Source organism: Macrosteles quadrilineatus, unplaced genomic scaffold, assembly GCF_028750875.1.
Source record: "Macrosteles quadrilineatus isolate MER2022 unplaced genomic scaffold, UCM_ALF_1.0 Scaffold_1__1_contigs__length_201487025, whole genome shotgun sequence".
Classification (NCBI taxonomy): Eukaryota; Metazoa; Arthropoda; class Insecta; order Hemiptera; family Cicadellidae; genus Macrosteles; species Macrosteles quadrilineatus.
The window spans coordinates 111,491,923-111,513,572 of NW_026542594.1; the positions used below are offsets into that span (position 1 = coordinate 111,491,923).

At 36.0% G+C, this 21,650-nt stretch overlaps 1 protein-coding gene across 3 annotated transcripts in view; it reads left to right on the forward strand.

Annotated features, from left to right (window-relative positions):
• Positions 1 to 21,650, forward strand: part of LOC128983325 (ubiquinone biosynthesis protein COQ4 homolog, mitochondrial) — a 95,011-nt gene that overhangs the window by 40,474 nt on the left and 32,887 nt on the right. For all 3 annotated transcript variants that reach the window (XM_054402584.1, XM_054402576.1, XM_054402593.1), the window contains exons 3-5: positions 6,657 to 6,759; positions 18,353 to 18,482; positions 19,671 to 19,764. In XM_054402584.1, coding sequence (XP_054258559.1) covers positions 6,657 to 6,759; positions 18,353 to 18,482; positions 19,671 to 19,764 — 327 coding nt within the window. The remainder of the gene's footprint in view (positions 1 to 6,656; positions 6,760 to 18,352; positions 18,483 to 19,670; positions 19,765 to 21,650) is intronic.

Below are 21,650 nucleotides of genomic sequence, written 5' to 3' on the forward strand. Positions count from 1 at the left end.
AACTTGTTCGAATAAACGTAGGTTTACATGTTTGTACCAAATTTCATCAAAATCGGATCATTTTTGCTCGAGTTATCGAGCAAACGGACACATATATATATATATAAATATTAGGGGTCTGCGGTACAGAAAACTTAAGGTCGGTACGGTTTGGTACGGTACAATATTTTGTACCTCGGTTCTCGGTACAAAATAGGTAAGGTACGCGGCTACCCGTATATTTGCGGTTGGGTCATTCCATATGAAATCAACCAATGGCCTGGAACTTGAATTCACAGAATTCAATGATAATTTTTTTATAAGTTATAGGCTACTATTAGTGAATATGAAAAATACCAAGTTTTCGATTTTTTGTTTCTGAGTTATAAATTTTTGAAAATCTAAAAATCGGCCGACTTTTTACGCGTTTGGAAATCTTTAAATACCTCTACCTACAAAACCATTCAACTTAGAGGGTTCAAACTTTCACCATTCTCTTTAGAATTTCAGGAGCTACAATTTGATATGTCACTTGACTATATTAGCTTAGTAATAAAAATTTTCAAAAATCCAAAAAAGTTTTTTTTTTTAAATCTTAAAATTGAAATGTTTAATTTTTTTTGGGGAAAAATATGTTTTTTGTACTTCTTATTAGAGTACATGTGCCAAATTTCATTATGGTACTCCTATGGGATCATATTAAAAAAAAAATACTACTGTGTAGTTAAACATGTAAAATGAACACCTAGATGGTCATATTTCAGTGTTCAATTTATTTACAATAAAAAACATTATCATCTAGTAAACTGATGTGAACACAAGCCACTGTTTTGAAACCAGTATGTGATGGTTTTATGCATATAATGCTTGCTTCTTCTTTGATAAAATTTGGGAAGCTTTGGACATCTTGTCGGCAGATAATTTGTATGTCCTACCAGTTGGTGTGGTTGGATTAACACCGCATTAATAAAATTATGTGGCACTGTTAATACATCTGGTCTTCTGGGATAGGTATGCAAAAGAAGGAGGTGGTCCAATGAGGATGGAGAAATGGTATTTTTGTCTATGGTATAACTTAGTAAGTTCTTTTTCAGATTGGTTTTTAGACAAAACACAAGCTATCCAACATTTTCTGTTATATGCACAAGCAACAAATCCATTTATTTCTTCAAATGGTACATCGTTAACTTAGCATCTGGAGCAACTTGTACGGCGTGAAGATCCTACTTTTCAGTATCAGATATAATTTTTATGTCATATCAATGACTTTTTTATGAATCATTTGCTACAAAATACAATGGCAGGCATATGCCTAAAGCCTACTGATTGGTAAAATGTATTCAATGTAGTTATTATTTTATTAGTATCATTATTATACTATCATTAGCCTATTATAGTATTTTACTGCACTATAATACAGATCTTTCTTTATAATTATGTATTTTCACAATAAAATTTTCTTTGTTCAAACCTATTAAGATTACAGTACACTATGACACGTCATGCATCTATAGTCAATAAAAAAATGTGTTGATTTGGTGTTCATCTACACAGTAGTATTTTTTTCCCCCATAGGAGTACCATAATGAAATTTGGCACATGCACTCTAATAAGAAGTACAAAAAACATATTTTTTCCCCAAAAAAATTAAACATTTCGATTTTACAATTTTTCAAAAAAACTTTTTTTGGATTTTTGAAAATTTCTATTACTAATCTAATATAGTCAAGTGACATATCAAATTGTAGCTCTTGAAATTCTAAAGAGAATGGTGAAAGTTTGAACTCTCTAGGTTGAATGGTTTTGTAGTTAGAGGTATTTAAAGATTTCCAAACACGTCAAAAAACGGCCGATTTTTAGATTTTCAAAAATTTATAACTCAGAAACAAAAAGTTAAAAAAATCTAAAATTTTGTATTTTCTATTACTTTGAGGTATAGAACAAAATTACCAAATATTAAACATTTTGAAAACCTCAAGTTCTGAAATTATTTTTTTATTGGTTGATTTGACATGGAATGACCCGGGTTTTCTTCTCAGAACTGTATTTAAACCATTAGGCTATTTTTAACTTTAATACATTGACATTACTATGATAATGGATAGTATCCTACATTCATGGTTTTCTAACGACAGTTACTGTACCACACTTTATTAAAACAAAACCTTTTACTACTACGAGGATTGTGTCAAGAAAAATCACAGTTAAGATAAAGGCTTTACCTATTTTACTCTGAGATACTTTGAATAGCCATGATAAAGTGGTTTTAAAATAGGATAAGAGTTTTTAGCGAATTTCCCTATAGGGAAGTAGCTATTACCGTAGGTGGCACGGTAAGACCTAGACCCGGGACCGATTTACTTTTTCATTTTGATGTCCCCAGAGGCCAAAAACACCATTCGTTCAAATTTTTATATATGTATATATATATATGTATATAGACTTATATATATATATATATATATATATATATACTCAAGTTATCGCGTTCACGGACGTATATATATATATATATATATATATATACGTCCGTGAACGCGATAACTTGAGTAATTTTTGTCAGATTTTGATGAAATTTGGTTTAAAGGTGTAAAGCGGGATAAACTTGAATGAGTTCGCGAACCAGCACGATCGGACCATGGGAACAGGGCTTTACGGGGGGTTTTATGGGGTAAAAATTGGTTTTTCTCACTTTTGACCCTCAAAACACAAAATTTCCCGATTTCTCTTTAGACCTCTTTAAAGAGCTTAAAAAAACAAATAATTTAGTATATAAAAGTATTTTTGTTCGATTATTAGTAACGGAGAAAATTAAAAAAATTGTAAATTTAAAATTCCCATGTTATTCTTATGGAGAATATTGTCAAATGTTGACGTTTTCTTGTTTATGGATATATTTTGATCAAACTTGACAAATTTATTTATTTTGTACTAAGCTATCAATATTTTACTCAAAAACACACTTTATTAGTTTCCTTGTAGCAGCAAACCTAGGTACTCGTTAAACCTAATGTTATTAAAATATATTTAACTGAAAATCAATTCAGACAAATGGAAATTCGCTTAGTCGGCAGGTTTGCTGCGGCGGGGGTATTATGAATAAACATGTTTGAAACATTTATTGACAAGATAATTTCACAAAACTGGTAAATTATTTCCAACACAATGTCTAGTTGTTTTAAAAATTTTTAAAAACATATAAAAGCATTCAGTACGAAGACAGTGTAGTTTTGCCAGCTGTTCACAGCAGACGACAATGAAAAACTGGAGGTTATGATGAAGTAATGGCAAAGAGCATCTTTTTTTATCAGCTTCAAAACTAGTTATAAGATGGATACAACTCTTGCAAAGTTTTTTCTGAAACTAAAATTTGGATTATCACAGAGTAAGATTCTTTTCATTTACAAACATCCACAATATCAATCATATCAATCATTAGTTTATCTCAGGCTCAATCCAATTTTCTAGTATATTTTAAAGCTCTTCCAAAGAATCAAAAGACCCAGGCCTAGACCTAATTATTTAGGAGGACCTATATATAAATTGATTAGGTTACAATGAGGGTAGCAAAATCACTATCTAGTTCATAAGATTTAGATTGCATAAAGTACAGTACCTTCAACTCAATAAAAAATACAGGGAACTAAAAAACATTTAAGCCTTAAACAGCCACATCTAAGACAACATACAGAACATGCAATGACATAATTTGAGACCGAGTAGGCTTGCATAACGAAAAAAAATATGCAAATGACAACAACTATGCTTGTGATTTCGTCAATAGAAAGATAAAATATCTATATCTACAATCTTATTTTATAGGCTAAGTTAAAATATTTGTTATAGATATTTTATCTGTTTTATAACTATTTTATGCAACAAATGTAAAGACCAAAAGTTTTCTATTTTGTGTCCTCTTCCGGGGTACAACAGCTAGAAACAAATATTTTAACTTATAAAATAAGATTGTAGATTAGTTACAAATTTAATATGTAGCCATAAACAGTTTTATGGCAGTAGGCGGCAAATAGAATATTCACGAAAGTACTGACTGAGTTAGAGATAACATTTAACAGTCATCATAAAGCTATTATTTTTATGATAAAACAGAATTGGGGAAAGTCGTAAAGAAATAAAAGTGATAAAACTCAACAGTTCTTGGAAGTACTTGAATACAACAATTATTGTGTAAACAAACATCTGATAAGACTTTTATGTGCTCGGAACCAACTGCCGTTGACTACGATAGTAAACTGAAAGTAATTAATTATTATAATAGGCTGTACCGAACCAAATTTGTACCGTGTAAAATGCTGTACCGAACCGATGACGGTAATTAAGCTTGTACCGTACCGTACGACTTTTTCGGTGCACAGCAGACCCCTAATATATATATATATGAATTTGAACGGATGGTGTTTTTGGCCTCTAGGGATCTCAAAACGAAAAAAGAAATCGGTAATTACAATGAGTACTACGGTAATAGCTTATTCCCTATATGGGAAATTCGCTAAAATTACAGTTTTGTCTGTACATTGCTTAGAATCATGCAGTTTTTGGTTATTTTTACGTTTCGTAGCCTAAAAAAGCCAAAACTAGTCTTATCTCAATTTCTGTCTGTCTTTATGTTTCTCTCTCTGTATGCCCATTCAGTGGCGGCGATAACAACCCGCGGGCCCCCCCGCAAGTTTGCTCGCCGGGCCTCATGTATTACCGCAATTTTGCAATAAACTTGACAAGGCATCTCCCGAGGCGTCATTATCGTCTTCCATGATCGTGGCAAAATCGTAAATACTTCCCGTAATCATAAGTCATGGAAGAAACATTATCATAGTTTACCGTGATTGCAAATGCAACCAAACCTATGACATCATTAGATAGCAGCATCATCGTCTCCCGCGTTCACGGCCCAATCTAATATCACGGCCTAATAACTCCCCGCGACCCGTCGGTGGTGACGGGTAAATTATTTTTCCGTAATCGCGAAAAAGATCTAAATCCTAAATATATCTCTCGCTAAAAAAGAAACGTCATTATCGTCTTCTGCAATCGCGGCAAAATATTGAACATCTGCGGCCGCGGAGACATTGTCATCATCACCCGCGAGGAAATGTTCTCATCGACATCCGCGATCGCGGCAAATGCGTAGGCCTAATCTTTCAATTTCGTGAGCGTGATCCTCACGGATATAAAAGCTTTTACTTTTAATTGTGCATTATTGTATTGAATACTGAGAAAATTGGCTCGAGCTTGATTTTCTGACTTTGTGCTTGATCTCTCAAGCTTTTAGTCCAGTCTCTGCTCGGCTCGAAAATCAACATTATAGGCCTATTATATAAATCAACCGTTTCCAAAACAACCCAATTTTGAACCGATCTGATTTGGCCTGAGGCCATTAGTAACATTTTTAGTGCGTTTTCGAGCCAAGCAGAGCCTGGACTAAAAGCTTGAGAGATCAAGTACAAAGTCAGAAAATCAAGCTCGAGCCGATTTTCTCAGTATTCAATACAATAATGCACGATTAAAAGTAAAAGCTTTTATATCCGTGAGGATCACGCTAGCAAAATTGAAAGATTAGGCCTACGCTTTTGCCGCGATCGCAGATATCGACGAGAAGATTTCCCCGCGGGTGACGATGACAGAGGCCACATTGGTTATAAATACGGCCCTATTATTATGCAACCAATTTTGACTGCGCCTTCACACAATCCAAGAGGACAGTTATTGCAACCCGCATGACTGATGACAATTCTTTTACTTGGTAGGTTGGTAGATAATTTATATCGATCGGTCAAGTAATATTGCTAGTTTAGTTGTAGTAAACTACTTGAACTGTAGGTTTGAACAAATTTTCATCATAAAAAATGTAGCCTATTTTAATTCTCATACTGTATAAATATTGTTATGATAGGGGACCCGTGTGGCTGAGCCTGTCACACTATCGCGGGCATGTGTGCCGGTAAAATTTATCAAATATCCCGGTCAAGGCTCACAGGCCCCCCTAGCTCCCGGGCCCCCCCGCAACGCGGTCCCTGCGGGCCCGCTATCGCTGCCACTGTGCCCATTATGTCATTCCGTCTGTGACGCCAAAATGTCATTTTACACGGGGTAAGTTACTCCTAGAAAACTAGAGTACCGATCAAGGTTCTAATCATTTTTCTGTATTTACTGGATTGGTGAGAGTGTCTTTGGCTATAAAAACACGGCCTCGCTTCTTTGAAAACAAAATAACGAACCATCAAAAACCCAAATTTGTTCGATTTTTGTCAAATTTTCTCCCAATATTTACACATTTTATAAAAAAACGATCAGCTGTTTGGATTAGTTCTCACTTCTAGCTGTCACTGATATGTTTACATTAAAAGTTGTTTACAAATACCGCAACCATTTCCGATCAAGTTTTGTTAGCACATCCAAACCAAGTGAGATTAAAAACGTTGTGCCTTACTTAACAAGTGTAATTAATTAATCACAAGTGCAACGATTGTTCTTGAGTTTTGATAACCGGGGAAAATACCGTTAATCAGTGTTAGCAAACCATCATGAATTTTTAAAGCTTGGCGTTGTTAACATATAAATGTTTTGTGGACTGTGTATTTATTTACTTATTTATATATTTGCCAATGGATTTACACCAATATAAACTTACATGTACATGTTTGTTTTGTTATTTTTAGGGAAACTCCACGTATTAGTTCAAAAACCATTGATCTTCAAAAATTAAAATCATTACCAGAAGGAACAGTTGGGAAAGTTTACCACAACTTCTTAGAACAAAATGTAAGCCATAGTTTTATTCTTCAATTGATGAGTGGACTACTTATCTATCATATAACAAATAATAACTAGGGGAAGTAAATATGTCAACTGCAAACCTTTATTATCTTACGCCTAAAATGAACATATATTGTATAGCCTTAACTCCATTTTGACGATACAGTTATTATAATCAATGTTAGGATCAATATTAATGCATGAATGAGTTGTAAATCTTCAAGAGCAAAGCTGTTTGTTTTGTTTGGTTGGACTTTTTCATATAATTGAGTTTGAAAAGTTTTACAGGTATCTGGCTTACACTATTGGTATTTTGAGGCTTCTGCTCCATGTACTCTGGATGGTTCTCATATTTTTGTATCTTCTGCCTGATACATTTTAGCCAAATATTTTGATGATGTTTTCAATAATGTTTGTCAAGTGGCCCTGGTAATCTAACACAACCTTTTTTGCTAGTCTAACACAATTTAACTGATTTATTAATATTTAATAATATTTATAATTGATAAATATAATAATAATAACGGGAAATCTATTTTTTTTACTAGGAACAGTATTTGTTTCTTTTTTTACAATCTACCAGGATGTTTTAGTCTTATTTGAAAATGGGGTTTTTTTACTGAGGGCCAGGCTTAAAAGTGACCATGGGATTGCATCACAGCTGGAACAGCTTATTGTGCACCCTAATTCACAGGTCTTCCATAAAATACCAGGTCCTTAATGAACCATGAAAACCTTTTGACTATGGTAACCTGTCCGTCCCTTTGATCTCCAGTCAATAGGCCAAGGGATCTCATACAGAGACCTTGTTAGGCTGGGCACATAAATATCAAGTGTAAGGCCGTCTCCTCCTCTTCCTTCTCTTTACATTTCCTACATAGATAAGATATTTTGAACTTGAATTCCCATCTTGTGTAGATGTCCGCGTAATACCCAATGGTCGCTAATGAAGCCAACACCGGTAGGTGTCTGCAGCATTCTCTTTGACTGTATGTTGCCTTCTGTTCTTTCCCAGCTCCTTCCATTTTCTATGCCCATTCACTGGCGAACAGCTCTCCGTGCTGTTGTTGTAAGCAATACCACACGTCGGCTCTGGACCCATGAGCGGGCTTTCAGCTCCTTTGTTTGCCCACTTGTCAGCTACCTCATTGCCAGCAATGCCTCTGTGTTCTGGAACCCAATTAAGCCTTGTGTTGTTCTCTCCCAGCGCTTTCATGGCCTGATAAAGTATGGTTCCATACTGCCTTAGAGGTAAAGTCAAAACTGTCACGTACCATTAGTGCCGCTTTGCTGTCTGAGTTCATGTATATGGTTTAGCTTGAACACACTCGCACACTTGGACAGGGCATCAACTTCTGCCTTGAATACAGTGGCCAGTTTCCCCAGGCTTACGCAAAACTGCACCTTGGGTCTGACTCCATATATTCTCGCCCCGGTGCCCGTTGATTTTTTCAAATCATCCGTACACCAAGTGATCCCCCTTTTCATGTACGGCCCCCTTTTCAGTGAACGTCTACATCCATACCATCGTCGTTCTCCTTGTCCACAGAATCCGCACTCCTCAACTCATGAACGACGCCGTCCATCAGGTTGAGGACGGTGTTGTTGATCTGTTGGACATTGGCGTTCATGGTTGAGAGAATGGCCCTGCCTGCAATTCTGTCTGTGTGGTGTAGGTCACAAGCAGGAAACACAAACTCGATTAAGTCGGGAAGGGATGTCACATATTTCACACCGGACAGTGGGATCAGGGCAACAGAGTCACGGCCTTCCCCAAAAGGAACAGATGAAATTGTTCCATTGCCTACTTGAAGGAGAAAGTCAGAGTAGGTAGTGGACCCAGAAGTCCGGTGAGGGGTGGACAGAGAAAAGATTTGGAAACTTGACCAAAGAGATGACGCACGCAGTGATACACAGGCAATGTCGGCCGGAGTACGAGCCTTGGCAACAACTGGTGCGATCTGACGGAAATCCCTGCAGCAGATAAAGATCTTATTCCCGAATGGCTCAGGTGAATTCATGAGGTCACGCAGAGATCTGTCGATGATTTCAAAAATGTACCGGTGAGCCATCGGGGCCTCATCAAAAACTATGAGCTGTGCTGCTCTGATGAGTTCTGCTCGCTGAGACCCGTTGGTCAAGTTCCAATATCCAGTGCCATCGCCGAGATCAAGTGGTAGCCGAAACATGCTGTGTGCTGTCGTGCCACCAGGCAGATTACCAGCGGCAATGCCGGAGCTAGCGACAGCAATAGCGACCTGATTACGACTACGGACGTATGCGAGGATAACATGTATTAGACAGGTCTTGCCGTAGCCTCCGGGTCCGTCAAGAAAGATCAGTTTTTTAGACCGGCTGTAGACTTGGTCCTGTAGTATAGACCGAACATAATCGAAGACCGCCCTCTGGTCGTGGGAAAGTTTAGGTTCCCACTCATCTACAAGTGATCTCTGACGATTTTCACCGTAGATGAGAAGTTCCCTCCCCAGTTCGGTCGTGTCGTCATCTACAGTAGGGAGACCGTGGTCGGCCAAGCAGGATCCCTGACGTCGAAGGCTTCGGTCGATCTCAATTAGAGCCAGCTTGTACGCAACCTCGTGATCAAGAGGATTCCGCTCTAAATGGTCTTCGCACAATGCGTCACGGAAAGCATCCCACAAGAGGGCTACAGGAGCTCCCATGTTACACAGAAGGACAAAGAAAGAACGGAGCCTCGGGCCGACCATGAATCGAGCTGCTTCCTTGAGGGCTTGGTGGTACTCGTCCTCAACCAAACCGAGGGTGCGCGCCACCTGTTGATATGTCGTGCAACCATCACCACCACGAGCAAGCAGGTCGGCGTATCCACGACACGGTATGACCATTAACAGGAGTCTAAGAAAATACTGCTCGCTTCTGTTTGGCGAGACCCAGAAGAGACGACAGATCTTTTGACCACGCTTTCTTGAGGTAAGGAAATGCTTGCCGTTATGAATAACGTACTGCTCGAAAAAAGACTGGTATGTTAAATCGTCGAATACCGAGTCAAGAGGCCTATTGAAATACAAGAGTAGGTCAGAGGTAGCTCCCGAAGTGGCGTGTGTCAAGTTGTTAGGGTGAAAGCACACAGTCTGTTTTCCCTCTAGATGGACAGGGAGACAATCAACTGTGGGCTCAGACTTTGAGATGGGAAAGTCCAAGAGACGCCAGCATGCATCGCTGGCTCCCACCATACGCTTCAAGACGTAGTGCTCAACTTCATCGTCTTGTTTACTAAGAGGAGTAACTTTGACGTTCTGAAGCGAGCCACCCTTCATGAGGTATTTAAACAGATACTTGATCACCCGACGAGTGGAAGCTACCTCCAAGTTGATGTGTGCCTCGTATTTAAGAAGTAATGCTGCGTTGTACGGCACGACCCAGCCGTCATGTACAGGAATCGATTTGTTTCTTGAAGTTATACTCCCCTCATTACCATAATCACGTCGATATTTAACAAAACCCCTCTCGTCTACATGGGTTGATTCACAGGGAGGTTTGGGGAAAAATTTTGAACAGCTGCCTTTGGCAGTGTCCCAGCAAGGGAAGTCGGTCCTGTGATCCGTACCACAAGGGCCGTGGATCATGTGCCGCAGAACCAATGCCCTTAATCGGCCTCCTGCCTCCTCTGGAGATGGAATGTCAGCGCGGATGAGGGAGTCTATGTCGGAAGCCTGCACAGGTCCATCACCTTCGATTTTAAACACGATGTGGGCATGTGGAAGACCCCGCATCTGCATCTCGATGACGTGGACTATGTAGACAGACCGACCGAACATAGCTCCGCTGCGCAGATCGCGGAGGAGTTCCAGCAGTTTGATATAGAAAACTCTGCAGGCCGTGCTGGGATCACTGCGACCGCTATTTCGAGGACAGGCTTTTTTGTTCTCCTCCCAAGTCGCACTATATGTGAATGTGAGAAAAAATGTGGGTAGTCTCTAGCACGTTTCTAACTTTGTTACCTTCCAAAATTATATTTATACCTCAGCTATACTCAGTGGGTGAGTGGGTTGGGTTAGGGGTTGAATTTCTAAGACTAGGTCAGGAAAAAGCGCCACTTGTTTTTTTTTAAAGATTAAGGTGAAAACAAGAAACCCCCTTTTAAATTCGAATACATATCAATTTACTCAATCAATAAATCACAAAACACAATTTTTTTATAAATGTGAACCATTAATTCAGAGCTCATACAAGTTACAAAGTATTTTGTTACTCAAAAATATTTCCAAACCCCTAAGCTTATGACTTGCTTCAGAATACAACAATTATAATACAATACCAAGTAAATACCTAATTTACAAAATATTTCAAACGTCCTTCTACTATATATTTAAATCAGAAACCCTTTTTTTTGTTTTAAGTAGATAAGAGAACAAATAATTATTATATATACACAATACACCAATATAGAACAAGTTTAGAATAAAAGTTAAGAATTACTTAGGCTTAAAGCCATTAAATAACTGTGCAGTAGCACGACACAGTTCATAGGTTCGATGATCGGTTACTCAGCTGGAAAAACTGTCCCAGAGAATCACAGCACAAGAAAATTGGAAAAACATAAGTGTCTGACCTTAAGTGTTGAAGCGTAGTCACCACAAGTTATCAATAATATATCCTAAGGTCCAGGTAGATTATTGTTGGTCTCAAATTACAACCTTCTAGAAGTTTCCTCAATAAGTGATAATCTCAACAGGGTATACTCAAAAAAGCCTGAAAATGTAGTATACCTAGCATTAAACAGTGTCATAAAAGTATAGTTCTGTGAATCCTGAAATATTCATTTACATATACAATGTGTATGGAACAGAAACAATATAAATTTATCTTGGTAATTCATCAAACATTAAATTGCAACATCATTAATAATATTAATTATTTGTAAGTAGAACAAATTAAAAGAGTTAATATGACAAATTCAATAAGTACCTTTCCTTCAGCAATCATATACTACTGTAGTAAAATATCTCAATTATTGTACTCATAAATCAACATTAATAATAATCTTTGTATATGAAATAAAAATTATATTTGCAAGGTTAAACAGTGAGATTCACATAATAATAATTGATTAATCACAAAACGGAACAAATTTAACATGTAACTTTAATTTTCATAAATTATTAGCATTACCGTTACTGCAACGGTAAACGATTGTAAATAAGATATTATTTCTTTACTACAAAACTAACATGTCAATACATTTACAAATTAAAGAAGGTGAAACAATTAATTTATCAGAACAATTATTAACTGTAATAAGAGGATAAAATATTCAAAAAATTACCATAAGATTCAATATTTAGTTACATAAGACTTGCAGGAAAAGTTTTGAGATAACACATGTGAAATCCTGAGTTGAATGGTATAACTTTCTGGATAATAATTGATTATTTAAAACACAATACATTTTTCCCAATATTTACAAGAGAATGGATTTTTTTCATCAGGTTTCCTTCATAGTAATACAGTTTGAAATGAAATTAAATTAAGCATAGACAAATGTACTCACCCTATGGGCTTTTGAAGATAAGTTTTTCACAGATAAAAATTCCTTAAATACATTAATCATAAAAAGACAAAATTTCCTTATTTGCACATATTTACAGGTAGTTAACATTTCATTTTCACTTGAGAAATAGGTATGTATTCTTGAGTTTTAATATCCCAACAAAAGGCTACAAAAATTATTTAACTCAACATAGAACACATTAAATCCTGCTTCAGCAGTAGTCAATTCCCAAGTGACGCTCTGTAATGGTTAGTTCAAGTTGGCAGACAGGAAATTTTTGGAATTCAGGAATGGAATGTAGAGATAAGGATGGTCGAGTACACAGTCCAACTGTAGACAATAGATGCTAGGAAATTCACTTCCTTTTAAACTAAAATATTGAAGAGCTGAAATGTGAAATTTTTTTAAATAGTTTTATAAAATATAAAATGGTCACAACTTGTTCAGATGAGCTTACCAAAGTCGGCAATTTTCAATGCTATTTCCCATAAGAATAACATTGGGGGGGGGGGGGAATTCTTGAATAAGGGGGGGGTTAAAAAAAATGTGACTTTTTGGAATTTTCCCGAGGGTTTGGTACCAAGACCGACAATCGTGCCGAATTTCAACTCTCTAGCACTTCTAGAAGTGGTCTAGAATTTGTATCCCCCGTGAGTGAGTTACACATCGGGCTGTATAGTTATATAGACTAGAATTTGTATCCCCCGTGAGTGAGTTACACATCGGGCTGTATAGTTATATAGACTAGTATTTGTATCCCCCGTGAGTGAGTTACACATCGGGCTGTATAGTTATATAGATATATATATAGACTTATATACAGGGTGAATCTTCTAAGCTGTCCTAAACAGAATACAGACGAACGGCTTGACATACAGAGACGAAACAAAACTTTTCCCCGCTAATTCCTACCCAAGGAACAACGTAAAAATATTTTTACCATTTTTAAAATACAGGGTGTTCAAGAAACTGGGGGTCATGGGTTTGAATCTCAGAGTTTTCAAATGTAAACATATGTCATGTTATGCATCATTTTAAAGCTCTGGACTAGACAAACAATTTAGTGAAACCAGAACTCATTTATCTTTGTCCGTTTCAAAATGGCGGCCATTTTTATAAAAAATATTGATACTTACAGAATACCCTGTATCTTGACAACCACTAAACTTATTTTCGTTCTGTTAGAAAATTCCTAATCCTCGTAGGTTCAGCATTAATTTGATATACGACAAGTCAACATTTTAAAAACCAAATATTTTTTCTATGATTTTAATTTTTTTTTAAGTTGGTAGCCTTTTTAAATGGCAACATATGTAATATTGTGTATCATTTTTAAGGTCTTGTAAAAACAAACAACTTTTAAATTTAAACCTACCGCCTATCTTTGATCGTTTTCTATTAATTAAAACCCAAAACTCCAATTGCCCATATAAAACCCATGTTAAACGTATAGTATCATGGGAATAGTGTATCTGCATCCACTAATCTTCAGTACTGCACGTTTAACATGGGTTTTATATAGGCAATTGGAGTTTTTGGTTAATTACTAGAAAACGACCAAAGATAGATGGTAGGTTTAAATTTAAAAGTTGTTTGTTTTTACAAGACCTTAAAAATGATACACAATATTACATATGTTGCAATTTAAAAATTTTCATTTACAAGGCTACCAACTTAAAAAAAATTAAAATCATAGAAAAAATATTTAGTTTTTAAAATTTTGACTTGTCGTATATCAAATTAAAGCTGAACCTACGAGGATTAGGAATTTTCAAACAGAACGAAAATAAGTTTAGTGGTTGTCAAGATACAGGGTATTCTGTAAGTATCAATATTTTCTATAAAAATGGCCGCCATTTTGAAACGGACAAAGATAAATGAGTTCTGGTTTCACTAAATTGTTTGTCTAGTCTAGAGCTTTAAAATGATGCATAACATGACATATGTTTACATTTGAAAACTCTGAGATTCAAATCAAATCAAATCATTTATTATCATGGACATTTACATGCATTGACATTGTCAGTGGAGCAGAACATAAAATTTCAATGTTCATTGTCTAAATAATCAGAGGTAACTTGGGTATGAGTCTATGTTGTACAAATTCCTTTTAACTACAGGGTTAACAATCACAATAGACTATAAACAATTTAACAAATGAACAATTAACAAAGTTGAAGAAAACAAAAATAGACTATATAGAAATAATTAACAGATTTGGATACAAAGTTACAGACTTATCACAGGTTGTTCTAGGAACTCTTCAATACTGTAAAAAGGATTTCTCAAGAGCCAGTCACTGAATTTTAAAAAAAATATTTTTTGTGGATACTTATTTACATTAATAACTACCTTATTATAAGCTTTCTTACACATAACAACATGGCTATTTAAAGATTTGCTCAAACGGAGGTGCTGGTACCTTATTTGATGTCTACCACGAGTATTGTAGGGATGTACATCTTCATTCAGGACCATGACTGGTAGTTTTTTTAAAGAATAAATAACAAGTTCTAAAATATAAAGGTTAATAAAAATAGGCCTACAATGTTCAAGATCAGCTGAACCATCAATAATTCTAACAGTTTTTTTTTTTAATATTAACACTTCTTCAATTCTTGAACAATTGCCCCAGACAAGCAATTATTGATTGAAAAAAAGCAAAATAAGCCATCGGGATATATTCTGGAGTTACACAGTATTTCATACGCCCCAACAAGAAAACAACTCTAGAAAGTCTAGTAGTAACACAATCAATATGAGTATTCCAAGTAAGCTGTTGGTCAACACATACACCTAAAAACTTGGTACTGAAAGCTGTTTCTATAGCTAAAGATTCATGGTCATAAGGCCTCAAAGAGAATACTATATTTTCAGTTTTATTTTTATTTAAGAGATAGCCATTAGCTCTAAACCAAGATGAAGCTTCTTCTATAGAGTTATTTACCAAATTACTTAAATGCAGCAAGTTACTGGAAGTGTTAACAAATGTTGTGTCATCAGCGTAAAGAAGGGTTCTACTTTGCACATTATGAGGTAAATCATTAATACTAATTAAAAATAACAGAGGGCCCAAAACTGATCCTTGGGGAACACCATATTTCAAATAAACCTCTTGAGACTGAACACCATCAATATACACAACTTGTCTCCTATCCTTTAGATAAGATTCGAAAAGTTGCAAGGCAACACCCTGGATGCCATAGAAGTGCAATTTTGAAAGAAGGTCTGAGTGATCAACACAATCGAAGGCTTTACTCAAGTCACAGAAGGTAACTTGAGCATAGGACCTCGCCTCAAAAGCCTGCAAGATTTGGGAAATGAGATCGTCCATGGCATCCTGGGTAGCCCTGCCCCTTCTAAAGCCAAACTGAGAACTGTACAAAATTTCATTTTCCTCTAAAAACAAGATGACCTGATAGTAAACTATTATTTCTATAATTTTTGACAGTACAGGCACAAGAGACACAGGACGATAGCTTTCTGGCTTATCTTTAGGCCCCTTCTTATAAACAGGACAAACCCTAGAAATTTTAAGTTCATCTGGAAAGTGACCATCTAGTAAAATACTATTGATGCAAACTACAAAAGGGGTAACTATACTTGGAATTATTTGCTTTAAAAAATTATTTGACATGTTATAATAATCATTACTGCTCGAGTTACTGAGATGCTCTACTGCCTTTAGGACATCTTTATTTGTGACAGGTTTCCACTCAAACAATTTACCATTACAACATCAATTCAAACCCATGACCCCCAGTTTCTTGAACACCCTGTATTTTAAAAATGGTAAAAATATTTTTACGTTGTTCCTTGGGTATGAATTAGTGGGGAAAAGTTTTGTTTCGTCTCTGTGTGTCAAGCCGTTCGTCTGTAATCTGTTTAGGACAGCTTAGAGGACTCACCCTGTATATATATATATATATATATATATATATATACGTCCGTGAACATTTTTTACCTTGATTTTTTACCTTATTTTTTATACCTTGAGTAATTTTTGTCCGATTTTGATGAAATTTGATTTAAAGGTGTAAAGCGTGATAAACTTGAATGAGTTCGCGAATCTGCATGATCGGACCATGGGAACGGTGCTTTACGGTGCTTTTTATGGGGTGAAAATTGGTTTTTCTCACTTTTGACCCTCAAAACACAAAATTTCCCAATTTCTCTTTAGACCTTTTTAAAGCGCTTAAAAAAACAATTAATTTAGTATATAAAAGTATTTTTGTTTGTATTAAATACAATTATTAACAAGAACTGTATAAAACTTAATTTAATCATTTCATAATGTTAGCTTGAACTAAACAACAACATTGAATTAAACAAACATAATAATAAATAATTCTGAACATCTGTGAATCTTAATAACATATGTAACAGTGGTCCCCCCCTTAAAGTTTTGTGCGCAGCATCTGGTCGACGTTTCGCCTCCAAGTTTGACCATCATCCATTCTAACGTAATAATGAAGATTTTTTTCTGGGTTGAAGATTGTGACTAGTGGTTTGTGGTCGGTTACGAGGGTGAATTTGCGACCGTAACAATAAGTAAAGAACTTTTTTAGGCCCCATCGAGGAGATGATTGCATCATGCAGAGCGTGTAGAGAAAAACAAAATGCACCACAAAAAGAAGTGAACCATCCTTGGATACCAGCTACTAGACCTTGGGAAAGGATTCACATTGATTTTGCTGGCCCTACAAATGGACTTTACTTCCTGTTAGTCATTGACGCATTTACCAAGTGGGTAGAAGTATTGCCTACGAAATGTACTACAGCTACTTGGACAGTAAAGGAGTTGTGAAAAATGTTTTCTACTTTTGGATTACCAGATCTTCTTGTGTCAGACAATGGACGACAGTTTACTTCCTTAGAGTTTACTAGCTTCCTTGAACAGTGTGGAATTACACTAAACAACAACATTGAATTAAACAAACATAATAATAAATAATTCTGAACATCTGTGAATTTTAATAACATATGTAACAGTGGTATTGTGCTGGATTTGCTCGAATCGTTCCCAATAAGCATGTATCACTGAGAGTCTTGTTCTGATACTATCAATTTTAATACTAGACAATTCTTCCAGCATTTTCCCAGCTCTAGTCAACTGACCTTTAACAACAGCCCTTGCTTTCTTCAGTTCACTCAATGTTTTATTTCCTTGTAAGGAGGCCATAATCAATTATTTGTACTAGTAAATGTAATAAGTGTAAAATAGAAACGTAGAAATAATTAATTGTCCTCGTCGCCAATTATTAAATACAATTATTAACAAGAACTGTATAAAACTTAATTTAATCATTTCATAATGTTAGCTTGAACTAAACAACAACATTGAATTAAACAAACATAATAATAAATAATTCTGAACATCTGTGAATCTTAATAACATATGTAACAGTTTGGTTAATAGTAACGGAGAAAATTAAAAAAAATTGTAAATTTAAAATTCCCATGTTATTCTTATGGAGAATATTGTCAAATGTTGTAGTTTGCTTGTTTATGGATATATTTTGTATTTGGATCAAATTTATTTATTTTGTACTAAGCTATCAATATTTTACAAAAAAACACACTTTATTAGTTTCCTTGTAGCAGCAAACCTAGGTACTCGTTAAACCTAATGTTATTAAAATATATTTAATTGAAAATCAATTAAGACAAATGGAAATTCGCTTAGTCGGCAGGTTTGCTGCGGCGGGGGTATTATTGTCAAACATACAAGTCATATAATTTGTCAGTAACTAATTCTTTTATATTTTCAATTGATTTTCTTTTCTTGTAAATTTAACGTTGTAAATTAATTTATCTTATTATTGTTGATTTTTGCCTTTTCAAAGTTTTCTTTTGCTGTTGTTTCACCTTGTAACTTGTTCTTTTAAATTTAAAATTTGTTCATTACACGTTGAGTAACACCCTTAAGCAGTCTTATGTCTCATTGACCTAACACCTCTTCACTAAGCTAAGCGAGTGAAACAATTTAGGAAACTTAAATTTAAAGTGAGGCATGGGACTCGCAATATATACAAACTTCCTCTTTTATAAATATAGATTCTGTTACAGAAAGTGTCTCCTGATTCAAGACTACCTGTGCAATTTGTAGATGATGTAGAACTTGCTTATGTGATGCAAAGATATCGAGAAACTCACGACTTAAACCATGCAGTTCTTGGAATGCCTACTAATATGCTTGGTAATTTTCTATTCTTTTATTGTTTGGGTTTTAAGAGAGCCTTTTAGCTATTTCATAATAAAATACCCCCACCACAGCAAACCTGCATACTTAGAGAATTTTCATTTGCCTGATTGGATTTTAACTAAAATACCTCCTTAAAAAATGCCATATTCCTGATTTAATTAACATTAGTTTAAAGAGTACGTAGATTTGCTGCTACAGGGAAGGTTATTATAGCTAAATAAATATTTAAATATATATGAAAAAAAAATAAATATAATAAATATATATGAAATAAATATTTTCCAAATAGCATGGCAACGCTTCTATATATTGATTATTTGTTTTTAAGCCCTACAAAAGCTCTAAAAAACGGCTTGGAAGGAAATTGCAAAATTTTATGTTTTTATGGTCAAAATTGGGAAAAACCAATTTTTACCCCATAAACCCTCATCCCCATAGTCTGATTATGCTGGTTCACAAACTCATTAAAATAAATGTAGGCTAACAAGTTTTTACAAAATTTCATACAAATTGAATTCTTTTTTGAGTTATCGTGTAACGGACACAAATATAAATATATATATATATACACATATGAATTTGAACAGATGGTGTTTTTGGCCTCTGGGGACCTCAAAACGGACACACACACACACATATATATGTATATAGCCAATATATATAAAATATATTTGATATTGTTCACGTGTAGGGCTACCGTTATTAATATTAATAAATAATACAACATAGTACTGTACCCTTTTTTAAATTATTTAATTTTTTATATATATACTAAATGAATTTAACGGTTGGTTTTTTGGTCTCTAGGGACATCAAAAAGAAAAAGTAAACCCTGGTCCAGGTCTTACCATATAAGACCTATGGTAATAGCTTAATCCCTAATGGGAAATTTAAAAGATGAAAGATGATCTATTGATTTATTTGCTAATATAGATATAATAATATAGATTACTAATAGATCATCCGCTTAGATTACTTTGATTAATAAGATTGCATTTCAACCTACCCAAATGTGAAAGGAAGTAGTTTATATGTTTTTTAAAATTAACAATTAATCCTGTGGGAAAGAAGAAACTTCATAATTACATTTGCCTTAAAATTAAAATTGTGTCTTGTCTTATTATAATATAATAGTAATTTCAAAACAATGAGGCAAGATTGTAATTTGAAAGGTTTTTCCAGGAGAGGTTACTGTCAAGTGGGTGGAGGCATTTCACACCCAGCTGCCCATGTGTTTCGGAGGAGCTCTCTTTGGTGCTATGCGATTTAGATCTAAGTATGTATATAATAATAAACATAAACATAATATAGTAATATACAGGGTGGAACGAAGTTAGTGTACAACAGAATTATGTGTTAAACTACTTGAGTTAAACTACTAAACTTGAGTTTCCGCGAACTCAAGTACTACTAGATAACAGCTAATCGAATTTACTTGTTGAGCTGGTCTAGTTTCGTCTGTCGTCTGTCAACAAATAAACACCAGTTTGGGGTTATGTCGTCGGTGGCGTTAAATATCTGTAAAATCGGCCGGTTTAACTTAATTATGTGAAACGAAGTGCTATTATGAATAAATATGTAGTTGTGGATGTGTTTGTGTACTTCACTGTGAATAAAAATAGGCCTACGTTCTTTGACCCATAGCCCAAGCTATGGCCAACACATAGGCCTCGGAGTAGGCTATTGTGGTTAAAAATCGGGTAAGTTCTGATGTTCATTTATTCAGTACGTTTTTACCCCCCTTAAAATTTGGTACCTTACACCCCTTACCAACTTAAGCAAAAAAAGAAAAAAAAATCTTAAACGTAACGGTTTGGACGGGGTCCGAATGGTCTCGAAGAAGGGGTGCCTGTGGAAGTCGTCGTAATCGTTCGTATCGTATCGTATCAACCAACGAGAGGGATATCACCAGCTCCGTCGGGCGTGAGTCGGAGTTCGTTGCGTTTTTCGATACTCTTCGGTTTCGAAGAATCTAGAATCTACGTCGTGTCGGGCGTCGTCCACGAGGCACGTCGGCCACCTCCGATGTGAGGTGACTCACCGCGACATGGCCCGATTGGCCGTTGTTCGTCGCGGTAGCCTCGATGTGTCGTCCTTCCGGTCTCGGCGAATTCGTTCGTTGGGACGTTCACGAGGCATGTCGGCCACCTCCGATGTGAGGTGACTCACCGTGGCCAGGCCCGTGTGGCCCTCGTTTGCCACGGGTTGCCTCGGGAAAGCATCCACTTCGACAGATTGCGTAACAGGATTTCTAGGATACCTCTGTTTGAAAGGGGTTGCGTTTGCCCTGAGCCACAGCGTCTGCTCAGTCAACGCCGACTACCCCTAATCGTTGTCATAAAGCAGTATCTGGCATTCCAGAAATTCTGCAAATTTCGTGTTTTTCCGTGTAATTTTGATAATTTGGATTCCGTGGTTGATGTTGTTGACCGGAAAGGGCGGGGGAATGTTGTCGTTGTGGAGGTTTCGTACTGCGGTGTGTACTCTGATGAGAGCTAGGTCAGCAGTACACCGAATGCCGAGTACCACCTCCACACTTAGGCCCGGGACGTGGATATCCCGCGAATAAGGTTGGCCAGCGATTCCGTCGTCTACTCAGTATCGATCCGAAACACACGCTCCGTTGGCCATACGTTGGTTGACGTCAGTCTGGTCGGGTACGACGCCGCACATCCGAAGGTGACGTACGATCTCCAATCAGACTGACTGACGAGCCGGTATCAACGAGGGCGCTGAACGTCTCACCTGAGATGACCGCGTCGACGAAGGGTCGGCCATCTCTGGGGGTCGCGTTCGAGGCTGATGGTTCCCGTGAATTGCGTTATATAACCACCGGTTGCGTTAGTTTGAATTGGTCATAAGTTAAGTACTATAGTTCTTTTCTTAGCTGTAAACGTTGGTTTTTGGTACTGGTACTTTTCTTTAGAACCGGTGGTAGCAGTAAGAATCGTTTATAGTTTATACGTACACATCACTATTTACAACTTGGTTATCGTTAGTACGGCACCTAATTTCTTATTAAATTTAATTAATGTCTTAGGCCTACTGTATAATTTTTGTGTTTTCTGTCTGGACTCCAAAATGTTAGTTTATGCTATGAAAATGATGAAACATTAGTGAAAGATTTTTCCCATCATGAATTGTTAAGGCTTTACGTTGTTA